Source organism: Homalodisca vitripennis, chromosome 8 (assembly GCF_021130785.1).
Source record: "Homalodisca vitripennis isolate AUS2020 chromosome 8, UT_GWSS_2.1, whole genome shotgun sequence".
Taxonomy (NCBI): Eukaryota; Metazoa; Arthropoda; class Insecta; order Hemiptera; family Cicadellidae; genus Homalodisca; species Homalodisca vitripennis.
The window spans coordinates 21,961,563-21,978,677 of NC_060214.1; the positions used below are offsets into that span (position 1 = coordinate 21,961,563).

At 35.5% G+C, this 17,115-nt stretch overlaps 2 protein-coding genes across 7 annotated transcripts in view; one reads left to right on the plus strand and one right to left on the minus strand.

Moving 5' to 3' along the window:
- LOC124367412 (amyloid protein-binding protein 2) overlaps positions 1-17,115 on the plus strand; it is a 257,150-nt gene that overhangs the window by 20,049 nt on the left and 219,986 nt on the right. The gene's annotated exons all lie outside the window — the stretch shown is intronic.
- Positions 1-17,115, minus strand: part of LOC124367417 — a 40,167-nt gene that overhangs the window by 2,186 nt on the left and 20,866 nt on the right. Inside the window, exons 2-6 of one of the 2 annotated variants that reach the window (XM_046824220.1) lie at positions 7,086-7,211; positions 6,073-6,212; positions 5,068-5,106; positions 1,789-1,929; positions 665-830 (exon numbers count right to left, since the gene is read on the minus strand). In XM_046824220.1, the coding sequence (XP_046680176.1) occupies positions 665-830; positions 1,789-1,929; positions 5,068-5,106; positions 6,073-6,212; positions 7,086-7,211 (612 nt within the window). The remainder of the gene's footprint in view (positions 1-664; positions 831-1,788; positions 1,930-5,067; positions 5,107-6,072; positions 6,213-7,085; positions 7,212-17,115) is intronic. The other variant, XM_046824221.1, reaches the window with a different exon arrangement.

Sequence of the window (17,115 nt, forward strand, 5' to 3'; positions counted from 1 at the left end):
TTTTATCTAAAACAACTTTTTTATATAACAATTTCAACTTTCTAAAAAACTAGTAAAATTTGATTAATTTTGTACCATTACACATTTAGAAAATGACTATTGTGACAGGATTATGGATAAAGGATAGGACCATCATTACCATGCAGGAACGCAAAAATATTTCACGCAAGTTTATGCTTACTAATTTAATACAATTATCTAATGGATGAGAATCCCCAGGGTGGTTTGTACCTTCCAGTTTTATATGACACTAGATAGAGCAAAAACTATGTGTCATTTAAATCTAAGCATCACAATTAATGAATGTTCAGGAGTAACACATCACTAACCGAAAATGTTCGTATGATGGGATAAAAAGGATTGATTGATAGGTCTAGTTTACTGTGATGGACAACCGTTGGAGAGAGTGGAGTCCCCTTAATGTTCAAGGCTTTTAAAGCATAAACATGGAACAGAACTGGACCTCTTCTTCCACGGTGACATGAATGATATAGTTTGTGATATCTCTCCTCGTGGGATTTTGACAGGAGGCGGCTTCTATCCCCAAACATACCCATCCTGTCACTCCGGAAGTAGTGTAAAGGTCTTTTTGGGATCAAGTGCAATGAGGGGTTTCCACATTTTTTTCCTAAGTGGACAAAAAGACGAATGGAAATATACTTACAGTTAAGAAGACCTTTAGCTTTGCCGAGCACGGAGCCGATACCCTCCTCTGCCTGTCCGGAGGCCTTGCTGGTGGCTTCCTTGACCTGCTTGATGACCACTTCATCTCTCTTCTCGTCCAGAAAATGGTCAGCTTCCTTCAGCTTGGCATCCACCACTTGCTCCACCTGTTGGGCAACACGTGTTGGTATCACTGACACGAATGCCTTGTAAGATGTAAAGGGACACGTCACTAAATATACACAATTATTTTCATCTGATCCTAAAAACTAAGGTGCTAGAAGTGTTGCTTTCTTCCTACAAGCTAATTTGATATAATTTTTTTCTTAGAAAAATCTTTGTTAAATTTGGCATTATTAATGGTTGCCTTTTTGAAACTATAAAAAAATATTTTTAAAATTTTTGCCTCTAGGTTAAGTTATAGTAAAATGAACATTCTAACCGGAAATTCTAGACATGTTTAGTGACTTTTTGATACTTTCACGGATTTGTGCAGCAGACAGGCTCGTACTCGGACCGGTTTTTTCCAAAACATTTTACCAGGACCCAGGTCAGGCCCTGCCACATGTCTATTTGAAGGGACCGTGTCGACAGACGCGGTGGGGGGACATGACGTGGTCCGCCAAAGCAGAGTACAGCCCTGGCAGTAGAAGAAAAATCTACAACTGTAATTCGCCAGAAAATCAGTAGTAATACTTCTAGGTGTGTAATTTGTGCAAATTCCTGTAAAACACAATTAACGATTTTGTTCATTGATTTTTCATGAGCCTACAATGCAGTTTTGTTTCTGAAGAGCATGAATTCCATAAAGAATTTTATGTGAACAATTTTATCATGAATGTTTTCTTATAGAATGTCTAAATTATTCTAATTTGTTACACCATGAAAAGCCCTTAAATTATTCATTTGAACACATTCGCTGCTGAAAAGATATTGAAATTCATTAGGCACTACAAAATGTTGCCTATATTACAACAATAGCTGAAGGTCTCGATCGGAGACAGTAGCAACTGGGGGGAGTTTATTGGGTCTCTGATAGGAGATGTTAGCAGTCAACGTGTTAAAGACAGTGTATATATAACATCAATGTTAAGTATGTAAAATAGACATACGACTCGTCCATACCTGTTTGACAGCACCGTCCACTGCCCCATGTATCTGGCCCTCGACACCGCCTAGTGCGCCGGCCACCGCCCCTTTGGCACCACTCACAACGTCAGCAGCAGCATCGACGGTGGCACCAGCCTCTGTCGTGGCGGCTGTGGTCTGACATACAACATCGAGCAACTCAGGCACATCTCAAGCATTCAGGTTTCGTACAAAATAATATTTAATCAAACATAATATGATTATGAAGCATTAGAAGCAAATCAAACTAAAAATCACACAAGATGTAAATTAACATAATGTATGCCAAGAAATTTAGCATGCTTGCAATGTTACACTCTTGCGGGTAACATCTAAGGGCCAGAAGGTTAACGATCTTGAATTTGAATGCACGTGACAGGTTAACGTAGTTACATTAATCTTCTCTCTGTAATTCTTTTGCAGATTGTATTAAAAAAAAATTCAAATCGAGGTTTGTGAAATTTGTATGAATAATATCCATAGATTGATACATAAGCAAGTTTAAATTGAGTATAGGAATGCATATTTCACGGTTTAAAAACAATAATTGTGTGTTTTCATTCTCAAAGTAAGGATGATTAAATTACGTTCATTACTATATTAATTTAGTAAATAATGCTTAACAAACTTAGAGACAATAATTGTAAGCTGGATTTCTTCTTTTTATATACATGTAAACACATTTTGATAGTACATTTGATACTTCTCAGTGTTTTTGTAAATTTCTCTCTCAATTCGCCTATACCAGTGTTATAATGTTGATAATAACCAACAAAAGCAAATACAGGATGTGACACAACTGCATGAATGCTATCACAAACATCACACAGGTATTATAACATACATGCATTTAACAGAGCAGAAGGGCATAAAGAATGACAACAGTAGATGTAAACATAACCTCAACATATACTACATGGTGTACAAAAAGCAATAAAAATGCATTGTTAGATACAAACCAGTTTTTAGATGAGAGGACAATTACTATGATGAAGATATAGGGAACTTTTTATATTTGCTCATATATATATATATAATTTCAATGAACATTGAATCACAAAAAGTACTTGTTCCGCCGGGAGTCGAACCCGGATCTCTCACTTGCCGGGTGAATGTGCTACCATTACACCACAGAGCCCTCACTTTTTCTGATTCAATTATTTTGCATTTGGCTGTATCTGTCACATATGCGTTTAAATAAGCAAACTAACATATGATCGGAAGACCAAATACCTGTCAAACGACTTTTATTTACAATAAATTGTATAAATGGCAATAACCTTATTTAATTTCAATAAACATTGAATCACAAAAAGTACTTGCTCCGCCGGGAGTCGAACCCGGATCTCTCACTTGCCGGGTGAATGTGCTACCAGATATACAGGGTGTTTGAAAAGTATGGGTACGGCTTAATATTTAAAAACCATAGGAGATAACATCTATAAACTTTGCACAGTGTCGTATGGCTATGTAAACTATTTTCCCTTGCTATTACCATGACATGCCAACCATGGGGGGACGGCCCACAGAGGAAAACATGGAAATCTTAAATTAAAGCTTGGGTCAAGTGATACCTCATTTGAAAGAGCTCACTTAGTAGAGTTGAATTCCGCAAACCGCATCTCAAAAGGTTTATCCAATCAGAAATGGCGGGTTGTTTTAGGTACAAATTGTGAAGTACATTATGTGCTGCCATTTCTGACTGGATCGTCGTATTCTGATGCGGTAGGTGGCGTTTCACTCTACTAACCAATGTGTTTTCACTGACTTTTTTTAATTAGCAAATTATGTCATAAATTTATAACACAATAAATACCGAAGTTTTATTAAACTAAAAAACATCGGTATTTATTGTGTTTTATTTATTGTGTTATAAATTTATGACATAATTTGCTAATTAAAAAAAGTCAGTGAAAACACATTGGTTAGTAGAGTGAAACGCCACCTACCGCATCAGAATACGACGATCCAGTCAGAAATGGCAGCACATAATGTACTTCACAATGTGTACCTAAAACAACCCGCCATTTATGATTGGATAAACCTTTTGAGATGCGGTTTGCGGAATTCAACTCTACTAAGTGAGCTCTTTCAAATGAGGTATCACTCGACCCATGCTTCAATTTAAGATTTCCATGTTTTCCTCTGTGGGCCGTCCCCCCATGGTTGGCATGTCATGGTAATAGCAAGGGAAAATAGTTTACATAGCCATACGACACTGTGCAAAGTTTATAGATGTTATCTCCTATGGTTTTTAAAATATTAAGCCGTACTCATACTTTTCAAACACCCTGTATATATAATATATATCTCTGTCTATCAGTGCGATAAGTCTTGATAGAAAGGTGTTAGAGACTTAAAACTTGGGTACATAGATTTCTCTTGGTCCAAAAAGTAATTGCATCGATTTTGGGTTCAAAGGATAAAAAAACCGTATTGTAAAGCATTATCACACAGATGAATGGACTGCTTTTTTATCTTTTGACCGCAAAATCAATACAATTACTTTTTGGACCAAGAGAAATCTATATACAACATTGTCCAGTCTAAGACCTTTCTATGAAGAGTTATTGCACAAAGCACAGTCAGACATTTACATGACTTTACAAAGGCCCTGTTAGATCCACAATGCCCTACTGAAACCTATTAGAACCTATAAGAAATAGGTTTCAGTAGGGCATTGTGGATATATATATATATATATATATATATATATATATATATATATATATATATATATATATATTTATTTATAAAACTTTAACAAAAACTAATAGTAATAGAAAAATATTTTTGCTTACTGGGCTCTTAGCTTGAAACATATAACTGGGATTTTGTAACCAGGAGGATTAGTAGTATAGTTAGTGTTAGTAATAGCAGCATAGCCTATTTGTGTGTATAACTAATAAAACATAGTGTAAAAGATAAAAGTAGTGAGAAAAAAAATTCAAATAGTAATAATGGCAATATTATGCATATATAATAACTTGTAATTGGCATTCTTTGTTAAATAACCTATTGCAATAACTTTCATGCACTTTCTGAAACAATGTAACATATCTTATCACAAGAAGAAAAGTATACAGATTATTTGTAAAACATGTCAATTGTGAACTTTACTGTAAGTATGTTTTTACACTATGGTTGTAGTTATTGTAAGATAGATGAATTACAATGTGAAATGGTCTTTTTGTAAATGCTTCGAAAACACAACCAAAAACCAAACGGATCTAAAATGTCTACAAGAAATGTACACTCTCCAGATCTCCGACATACCGAGAATAACTTTCCTGCAAGAGGAACTAATCCCAAAATCTGGAAAAATGATCCAAATTATCAAGAAACATAATCAAAGGAACCAAACATAAAAGTCAAATAAACAAACAAAACTTTAAAAAGAATCAAAGCAAATCAACTGAAGAACCTTGAACTATGAAAGTAAAGTTAAAAACAATTAATTCTGATATCACACGAATAAGAAGCAACATCGAATAAACCACACTTACAGCTGCACTAACAAATCAAAATATTAATAAATTTTTAATTCAGTTAAGTACCATCCACTGCAGAATAATATTAAATTTAATTTAATGTATTAGATCATGGTCTATTTGAGATCGGATCAAGATACAGTACTAGTAATTTTATTCAGTGATCACACATTGATTGTTTTAGATTAAATTTATTGTAACACGGTTAAAGCGTTGATTCAATGTGAATGTTGAGTAAAGCTCCTCCTGAAGTGCAGCACCTGGTAACTGACACTGTCCCAGACTTGACTCCTGGAAACTGGAGTCATGTTCGTCTAAAGAGATGCAAAAAACTTTGGTGACAAAGAAGATCAAAACGAACTCTTAACATCATTTCGACATCAGGGACTACAGAATATAAAAATATAGTGTAATCCAGCTGAAGAGACGACTTTCTCGTTATCTCATCAGGTGCTCAATTCTTTTTGCATAAAGTTGACTTTTTTGGATCCCTTCACACGAACATTACTCCAGATCCCAGGAGTCAAGTTTAGGACAGAGTCAGATAACTGACACTGCACTACGAGGAAGGTGAACTGGAGCTAAATCAACATCCTCATTGTTAAAGCATTAGAAAAAACAAAATCATGTGAAAACCATTTAGGAAAACAATTCTTCTAGTTTATTATTTAATCAACACTGAGAGTTGGGAATTTCCAAACGAGTGATTCTGTTTGTTAGTAAATGCTTTGCAGTTCGCTTCTATCTGCTGAACTTCGCGTTTTGCTCAACAAGGTAGTTCTCTGCATACCTCCTTGACTGCACCATCTGCTGTTGACTCGGCTGTGGCACATTCCTTGTCGAAACCATCGATGGCAGTCTTTTTGGCATCCAACGCTGCTCCCACTGCAGACTTCTCTACTTCTGCCTTCGTGTTCCACAGGGCTTCTCCTACGTAACGGAGTATAAGTTAGCACACTATAATAGCACCTTCAGTATATGTAGGTGCTATTAGGATTACCAAAATAGTTATTAGAGAATAACTTTATTCCTTTAGAATAGATTCTGGGGAGGTAAAAATGATATATTCCTTGTATAATATTTTTGTGTGAACTACTTATAACATGTAACTAATATTAGAGACCAAATTTTAAACAGCATTGATTTAAGTAATAAATACAAAAAGAAAGTTTTATGATAGAACTTTTGCCACTGTTTTGAACTTTATGCATGAAAGGGCCCTAATTTTGCCTCTGTACTCATGTACTAATAAAGAAATTATGACTATGATTATGCATGAAAATTTGGGAGACAAGTATTTGTTATTGTGTGAGAGCACAAAGTAGATGGTGAGAGGAGAAGAAAGGCAGACTGAGAGTGAGTATACAGGGCTGGCTATAAAATAAGCACAGAACTATATGGTTTTGAGAGTGGGAAGTTGGAAACAAATGACAAATTTTGTTGCATTTGTTCAATTTAATTTTAGGCATTTCATAAAAAGTAGATAATTCATCAAAGTTTCAAGTGCATTAAAAACACATTTGATCTAATTGACTTTCTTGGACATCTAATTTTTCAGTCTCACCACGTCCAAAAGTTTCTAACGATTAACGTTTTTAGATATTTTAAACTGTTGTATAGAACCCATTTTCAGTTAATGTTTAATTTTTACATCTTTTGACTGAAGAAGGTTCTCCAAACTGAGGCCAAAGTATCTCAGAATTTCAATTGTATTAGGGAATTTTTCAACCTGGTGTAAACCGGAAAATTTAGAAGACCTTCTGGAGAAATTGTTACTATGTGCGTATTGCTATGCTCAGTTACCTGTTTTCTTGGCCTGCTGTTCCAACATGGATTGTGCTTCCTTCTTCTTCTCTATGGCCAACTCCTCCACTTCCTTCTTGGTCTTCTCCACTGCATCCTCCACCTGGCTTGTCAGGTTCTTGAAGGCTGCAAAATAAAACGTGATTGTCAGAAAACGTAAACGGTTTTGGTCATAAAATACTTAGGAGACTGGTTATCAGATCTCTACATTAAACAAATTGATTATGTGACTCAAGGAAAATACAAATGTCTCAACTACATTCGTTGGTTCTACTTCCCTTGAGATAACAAAATAAGGATTATATTGTTCTTTCAATCTGAATCAACTGTCTCGGAACCAGACCACGCCCTACAAGAGAAAGAAGATTTAAGATCTCTAGTTGTGGGGTGTGGCAGTAACAATATTTATTATTCACTACATTGCAAGATCTTGGATTCACCAAGTTATGTAGAACTCATTGGTGAGGTCCAATCGCAACATAAAATATATATAAATCATACATTTATATATTTTTTAAAATGAGAAAATAATGGTTCAGTTTACACAAATTGGGTGGTTTGGGCAGGCATGAACACAGTAACGGTAGCCATTTGTTTAGGATGAACAAATTTAATTCCTTCCTCATCGAACCACGCACATGAACATTTTGAAATTTACAAAAGTGACAAAATTCATCATAATGTATTATTAAATGACAAAGATTTTTCAACAAAAAATGTATTATTTTCAATTGACTTTCAAACGATATATAAATTGATCACATATAAAATTAAATACAAAAATTTAGTCACCAAGATAGTTAAAAACATATGACAATTTTATTATTGTATATTTATATCAAACACTTTTTGAGGCTAAATTTCTAATAAAAATCAAGAAAGGTTTATCTTGCAAAACCATTAATTTAGGACAGTATCATGTGGGGTCAATGGCAGAATCAGAACACTCTCCCCAGTCTCCTCGTGGATGGGAAATGGGTCACAGAGTAATTGGTGGCGCCTTCCACGGTCGATAGGCAACCCGCATTGCCCAGCTGCTCTATAATAGCCGCATACAGAATGTTGGCGTCCATTTATTCCGCGATTCGTGACAATATTACATTTATTTCCACGATAAAACACGCAAATAAATGTTTTACATGGTTTGTTATTTAATAATGTGTTTATATACATTTTCAAATCGTTTTCAATTATTATTTCTGTGTTGTATTCACATAAAAGCGGAAAAATTCTAAATGTAAATGAATTCCAATAAAGTTTATTGAATTAATTGGTCTTCTGGACACACCCTAATTAGACAAAAGTGGACCGCGATATGAACAATTGTTGACAAATTTGGATTTTCCTCAGCGCTCAAATTTTATGGAAGTGACACGTTTAATAAGTTTTAGCCAGAACGGTGACTTAAATATTTTCAAAATTCGTGGCGGTTATAAAACTCAAGAAGTCAACCCCATTACAAGTACTGATAAAAGAAAGTGATCTGCAAACTTTAGAAAATTAAAATAATTGTTTGTTCTCTCTAATTCTGTTTGACGTAGCCAGCGAGGGGGTCCAAGGGGTTCGGACCACACCCCAATTTTCAATTCTTGCAAGCTATTATATTATTTACTATTTAAATAATTAAGAATTATCGATATGTACTGCTGAGTGATCGTTCTCAACATGAAAACGAGTCAAGAACCTTTTAAGGAACAAAATGGGAAAAGAGCGGTTGACTGCACTTTCCTTACTTTATCGTCTTGATCTCCCCCTCCCCCCCCCCCCCCCAAAAAAAAATAATTTCCTGGCTATGTTCTTGTTGAAATCGTATGAAATCATACCAGCTTAGAGAGTGAGAACACGGTGCAGTAGTTCTTAATAATTAATTCCAAACACAAGTTATACAGTGGTACGTACATGTATCTCTCGAACCAGTCTTGTCCAGCACAACTTGTCAAAAAGTTTCAAAATGGCGGTTGTTTACATTTATGTATAATTTAGGGTAGACTCATAGCTTTGGTTATGAAGATTTCGTATATGTCTTGACTTTATAATAATTGTGCTTTACATAAATCATTTATGATTATTAGTTCAAAACAACATTAGTTAAAAAATGTTAACGCGAGCTCTACAGCGTTCTTTATGCCTGACAACTCCAGAAGTAATTGATTAGTTTAAATGAATTCCAGCACAACGACTCTGTAGATAATTTGGTCAAATGTTTGAGCCAGAATCGTAACTTTGAATCTTTCAAAATGGCGCTGTAAAAAGTGACTATGTAAATTATATTTAAAAATATAGATTAATTTTGTCAGTTATAAATACTACGTGATGTTTTGAGAAACTGACGAGAGAGAATGCTCGTAAACACCGAGTAAACGATAACATTCCATACTCCACGCTCGTAAAAGATAACAACTGTCCGTCAGCTCACTGACACAAATGGCTAGTCTACCTATTCCTTATTACCTTGTGCCGGAAGAGATAGTTAATAAATTATCTACTTGATGGGTTTGTTTACATTTTGATTGCTATTTAAACTCCAACCATGGGGAAATTCGATAAACCTTTGTGGCAGATCTGTTTGATTCATGAAATTACCTGCTTTATGAAATAAAAGCAAAGTACAGTCCATTATCTAATGAGTTAGTTTTAGTAAATACGTCAAACGAAAAAATTCATAATATTTCGTGCAGTGTTGCGGAAGGGAAGCCATATTTCCTATCACGAAAGTAAAAAAGACCCGAGCAACCAGCCTATTTTTTTAAATTTTGTACACTGGCACCTACCGGTAAGCCTTAGAATGATGGAGTTGTAAAATAAAATAGTAATCGTCAGTCTGATACTTTTGATTGTATTAGTTACACAAGAGATACACCATTCATAAGTCGGTTAGTTCTGAGACCCGACGCTAGGCTGTGCCACGCACCGTTCAATTATTTTATAACTGACCTCTCACTCCACAGATGGCAGTCCGAACCCTTATTTTGCCGTGCCTCAATCTGTAGTTATGGATGAGTTATCTCTTGTGTAACTAATATAGTTAAAGCTGATACAACACGTCAGTGTAAAATATGGCAAGCCATGGAATGTGTACCAACGCGTTATGGTAGCACCTACGTAAATAGGATGCTACATAATTAAGATGGGCTAGGGGGATGAGAATTCTTTGGTTAGCAGCTAAACCCTGGTATTCCTACTGGACAACAAAACTATCTTTCAGATCTCTCCCAACTTCGAGTACGTATACCGACAAGCCTCGAGGATTTGTCAGGCTGATTTTGATTTTTTGATGGACGAGACTTGGAGATCAAAGGGACTAGGAATGGGGATTGTGTTATGTCTAATTTGTAAACCTTTTCTCCCAAACCATCCCAATGCCACCCTACAATCGCCTCACTTTGTTCCAACGTAGAAAGAGTACTGTACAACACTATTATCCACAGTAAAAAGTAACTTCCAATGAAATTGTTGAAGTGTGGTTTAGTTTTATAAATCCCCCAAACACTTGCCTTCACCGTAGCCTAGGGTCAAGGCTGTAGCCATATATCCGAAAGGTCGAGGGTATAATTTCCGGAGAGGTCAACAAAAAATTGCAAATGGATTTGACGATTTTTCCTTAAATTGTTTAGTATGACCAATTAGAAATGCCATTGGCGTTAAAATAGTCCGCTAAAAACTAACCTACTGCAATGTCTCCAGAAACAGGCTGCCCCTGAATGACCCGGTTATCGATGTTTGTTTCTATTCTGAAATGAACCGTGAACACTTTGCATATTTGCATTATTGAGATAGGCCACCGAGTCATCAGTTTGTGTGGCCATGACACAACGGATGCAGAAGAAAAGTAGCCGACAAACAATCTTGCAATTACGAAATCACTTCTATTCCGGCCACGACGACGGAATTGTGGTTGATGTCACTTACAAAAATAGCTGGAGATCCGACAGGCAAGACTCTGCGCCTGCATCAACACACAGCAGGGTTGCCAAATAATAAATCTTAGCTTGAAAATACCTCAGAAGAGCCTCGGGCGCTCAGCCAATCTCTTGCTGTAACGTAACGACCTGTCTTTACAACAAGGGATCAAAGAGATTGAGACATTGGGAAAAAGTAAACTCGAGCAAGCACTAAAAGTGAATTAAACACTTTTCACGGACAGCTGGATTTGAACTAAGCCGTTTTGCATTCTTGTTTCAACACGTTGTAGAGGGACTTTCAGAGAGAGAGAGAGTAGCAATGTACATTGAACCGTGTACTCTACTGCTTTACGCTATATGACAAAAAAATCTCGCTGCCAGTGCTAATTTATGAAATAGAAAAATTAAAATTGGGAATATTTCCTGATAAAATTGGCCTACTTCCTGGCCTATTGACAATTTAGAAGTAATGGTAAAACTGCCAAAAATGACAAAATTAAAGACAACCCTGCCACATTTTGGAAGGGGAGCACAAAATTCAATAATTTTAGAGCAATTATAGTCTTTAACTCTATTCGTTTCTGAATGTTCAAAATAAAAACTTAACCATCATAATTATATTTTAGGAATTCATGGATTTCACTTGGACTTTTGAAACAACACAAATTAAGATGTTTTTTGTTATAAGCGTTCAGGTCTTCAAGCTCTTGGATTAAATTAAACAATAATAACTCCAATTCAGGTGTTTCATCGTAATAGAGACTTGCCAGTTCTTTATATTTTATTGTTCAAAGTTGTTTCTTTTTTTAATTTGTTATAATTTTACCGTGATAAATAAACATATTTTCGTTGCATATCTAGAAATGCATAATTACAAATAACAAGTCTCCGGCTTGTGTACTAAAGTTTGTATTTTGCGGTTTGTAAACGTTCAACAATTAGGCCTAACAGGAGACTTATGTAGACGACTAGAATACAAACAAGATGTATTATTTAAGTGACGAAGGGAATATCGATCAACCTCAGCGGCGAACTCAATGGAGAAGAAGAGTTTAAGAAATGTAATACAATCCTTCAAAAGGGGTTTTAATACTGTAATAACCTGAGTACCTATTGCTTTTGCACATTTACAATACGTAACAATATAAAAACACAATCACAAAATTATTGTTTTAGGAGTGACGGATTTGTATTTAGTTTAGTGCAATTGAACCATAAAGCGTAGATACCGTAGTTGGAAGCAATATCACAGTACGTGAAATTTCATAAGTTTAATCATTCTTATTAATCTGGAACCCGACTCGAAGGTATCCCATAGATATGAGATTCGGAAAAGATCAAGGACAATAAATGTACAATACAATTTTAAAGTGACACTTTACGTTATTTATTACAGTTTAGTAGACAAAGACTTACTGTCATGTGCGTCAATCATTGATGACATAATGACGGTAGAACCCTTTTTCATCCAATCCATTTAAAACTCTCTCAATAATTTGGTCCACATTAACAACAAAACAGGCTGTACCTTGATTACAATATTCAAAAAAGAAAATGTGGGTTGTATCATCTTCTAACCTCAAATCCTACGCACGCCACTGATCCACGCTAATAAATAACTGAAGTGGTTGAATTCATAAAATTTTAAATCATAGATAACATGTTTTGCCAATAATATAATATTACATTATTATTGCACGCGATGTAATATCGTGCATCGTTATTTTACTTCAGTTAAATTAAGCTTCCAAGTTACTGCACGCTGAGAACGCCTCTGGCTGGAAGAAGAAGAAGAAGAAGAAGAGTTGCCGCCTACCATGACGTCATGCTCAATGCCTCGGAGTCTAGAGTCAGCCCAGGTCTGTAATTACCCAGATATCCTTGGTCCACCTCAACGCCTTTTACTTTGCGGCGTTGCTTGTTCCTGACTGGTTGGAGACGCACATCACACTTAGCTCAGCCCTCAGACTGTTATTAGACATGGAGTTAGTACTACCAGGGGCGTACCCATGGGGGTTATGGGGGTTACCTCCCTCCTATGAAACTGTGAAATGTAATATAGCACAGCCCTTACAAGAATATTATACAAGGAGCTACTTCCACCATGAGCGTAATCAAAGAGAAAATAGGGAGGGGACGAATCCTCCCCCGTGATATTGTGAAAGATTGATTATATTTCATAGACACAATTAACTCAACTGTCAGGTTATTAAGATGGCTTTATGTCGTTTTAAACGTAGAATTGTCTGATCTCAGGAGGGATACCGGGGTTGAACCTCACACCTCACGTAAAATAGACTATAACTAAATTTTAAGAATACTTTTAGTGTAAGACATTTAAGTATTTTTAGTTGTTTTATTATAATGATTTGCGTCGAAAACAATTAAAACTAATGATATACACAAATATAAAGATGTGATAATCAAACTAGATACCGCATTCCTCTATGAATTGGAATTCGAGATACGCCCCTGTCTCCCACGGACGTTTACGCGTTTCTTGTAGAAACTAATTTATTATTTATTATTTTCATAAGTGATTCATTCTTTCTATTTACTTGCCTCTTCTATGTTCCATACGATATAATACAAAACAAATGCCCTAGAAAGTAATACCAATGTAGTGTAGCTTTAATTAAATTTCGGTTAAAACATAGAAAAATTGTAATTACACAATTGACAAAATGTAAAAGTGAAACGTAAACAATTACTGACACTGTTGAACAAGGGAAGATAACCGAAGCATGGCCGAGATCGGATTTCTAAATTACCTCTCATTTGGGTGTGGCACATTCAAAATGGCGTCTACACATTGATGACCGGGTGGGTCCCATTGTTGCCACTGTTATATTAGCACCACGCGACGGACGAGTGACGTCAGAGGCAGACAACCCTTATTATTCTGGCTCTTCACTTTAGTTCAGTTACAAAAACTAAGGGAGGAAGAGGGAGTAAATTTTCTCAAAGAGTTCAAAAAATTGAATAATATTCGTATAACAAGGTCTAGCTATCTAAGTTATTAAAATTTAGATTTCTTCCATACCCCTTGGCGTGGTGTGCTCTACAATCACATTAACTTCCCCCTCCCCCCCCCAAAACCAAGTCCTAATCACGCCACTGACAAAATGAGGTTAGTAGTAATAATTATTTTAATATCTATCAAAACTAAGACTTTACCCATTTGATCCTTTAAATGAAACGGTATTTAAAAAAACTTATAAATATTTATTACACATATTTATGTCGTAACTAAGAGTACGCTCATTTTTCTCATAGTATACCGGGTGAACACAGGGCCGTACTCAGTTTCGACGGGGCCCCGTCATGTCCCGCTACCGTCGGCACGGTCCCTTCAAATAGACGCAAGGATGTCCAGGGAGGGGGTCCAAGGGGGCAGGACCCCCCAAAATTTTTAGTTTCGTAATTACTTTTATAGTCAACGATTATTATTTAAATATTTCATTATTACTAACGTGTACTGCTAAAAGATCATTCTCGACAAAGAAATTGACCAAGAACTTCTTAAGGAACAAAATGGGGCCTTATTCTCTGTCCACTACGGGAAAATATCAGTTGTCTGGATCCCCCAATTTTGTCCTGGCTACGTTCTTGAGTAGACGTGTAGCGGGGGCCCGGGCCTCCTGAAGGACCCGAAAAAACCGGTCTGAGTACGGACCTGGATGGACATATTACATAGTAATAAAACATTAGGAAATCTACAAAACTACACAACACGTTTTATTTCCTTACCATAAGCAGGTTACAAAACTATTAATTTTCCATTAATATTTTGGAACTCATTTTATACGAACAATATTTATTGGTACAATTTTATGCAGTTTGAACAAGAATATTGAATATTGGCCTAATTATTGTTGGCCTAGTTGTTTAGTCTGGAAATTAAACAATTAAATATTTTCAAGCGTTAGTAGAAAGGATCTAATTGAAACTTTATTTGTTATTCCAATAAATAAAATTAATTACAGGTACATTATTTCTTTACAATCCATATAAAATTTGTTATCCCATGCAACTAATTACGAATTGAATTATTGTGGTTACAGTGTCACAATGTCACAGATAAACTTAAATTTGTTTCCCTTGGTCGATCTTTCATTAGGTGTACTAAAACAAGTTTAATGCACGTGTGTGTTTTTTTAACATACTAATTGTTCAATTGAATGATATTCCAACAGCTAAAAGCACACATACAGTCGGAAGGGGTCAGAGTTCAAGGACACTATTTTCATACATGTTCAAGATACAGGTGAGACGGTATTTCAGTAATCAGTACTTTGTAACGGTTACTTTCCTCCAGTATCTGTAACGGTGACTGAGAACCAAAAATACTGATGACAGATGCTTTGTATCTGGTACTCTATATGGTCATAAGATACAGATATTTTCTCATACTGATTACTTTACTAGTCTTGAAGTTCTCATACCCTTACCGATACCCAATACTGAAATGCTGACTTGGGGCTGACAAATAAAATATAAATACTGCCATCGTAAAGCCCTAACTGGAAAATATTGCTAGTTCACAATGTAAATCACTCACCAACCCCAGTGTCAGTGTGATATTCTTGAATTAGTTATTAAGTAACAAATGTATTGTTTTAAAGAAAACTAAACAGTTTATATAATACATTGAGTTAAAAGTGTTTAATTATGTAAATGTTGATAAAATATTTTATGTTTTTACTTCAAACGAAAGTTTATTTAATTTTTTTCATTATACAAAAATATGTTAATGTACCAAAATTCACGCAAAGAAAAATAAAATTACTTATATAAAACAGAATTTTATTGTAATAACCTTAAAGAATACCGAATGTAACAGCCCATTGGACTCTATTCAAAGAAGCAGAGGATCAATTTATCGTACAATTTATTGATCCTCTGGAGTTAGAATTTAACTGTGTTTAGCAAGAATTTCAAATTCCAATTTTAGTAAATGTTTTATTCAACTTTACCATTTACAATAACAAATTTTAATTAATTTCAAATTATGTACAATGTTTTAGTAAACAAAATATATATTTCTATAGTTAAAATTTGTGCAATTCTTATTTTCATTCAATTCCTTGTTCCTATTGTGCAATTTAATAATATTCATATCAATAAATATTCTACCGAGAAAAAAGACGTTGTCACGTAAAATCTTCGCCCGTAAAACCGACTTTACAGGCAACCATAATTTTTTTTAATATTAATAACAAATTATGTTTATACATTTTTTACATAATTGCGTTGTACTTTTTAATATTATTAATTACATAAAAGCATTTACAAAGCTGTGTTTTTAGGGCAAACACTCAATATTTTAAGCGTTACAAATACGGAAATACTGATTTAAAGTGTTCTAGTATTTAAAACGTTTCCAGTACGGAAATACTGATTTCAAGTATCCAGTATTTGTACTTAGTATCGGCGAGTAACGGTTACATGTGTGTACTGATTTAGCCCATCTCCTTTCTCAATAGGCCCCTCGCGTCATGGTATTTCAATTCTTCCAAAATGGCAAACAAAACGTCACGGTAACACTTCTCCTGTGATCGCGAGTTGTTGTCGCTAGAGGAGAACAAAGGAGTCCAGGACTATCAATGATGTGTTGATAAACAGCAGACGCGGACAAAGCGGCATGTAGATGAGACCTTGACTGGACTGGAACAGCAGGCGCGGCATGTAGCGAGACTGGCGGCGGTGTATATTTAGCCGGGGCCTCCGCAGATGGAGGTATTCTCTGCCAGCGTTTATCGGCCATGGCCATCCAGGAGCTGCAGCACGAACTGCTGAACTGTCTTCTTCCAGGGTGGCAAACGTGATGCCACTTCACTCTTAGGCTCTCTCGAGAGAGAGTTACTCTCATCAAGCATTTTCTAAGTTAACGCTGGGAAACAACGATAATCCAAAAGAAATCGGTTACAATACTCGTCGATGGCAAATGGAATGCTTTATAAACAAAGGTTGCATCAAGCATTCCATTTGCATCGGTAAGTATTCTAATTGCTTTATATACAAAATTTCTGTTCCTTACTAGATATGAATGAATATCTCCTTTCAGAACAAGGTTACCAGATACAAGTTTAGATTTCCTTCCAATGGGCAAGTGTATACAGGGTGTA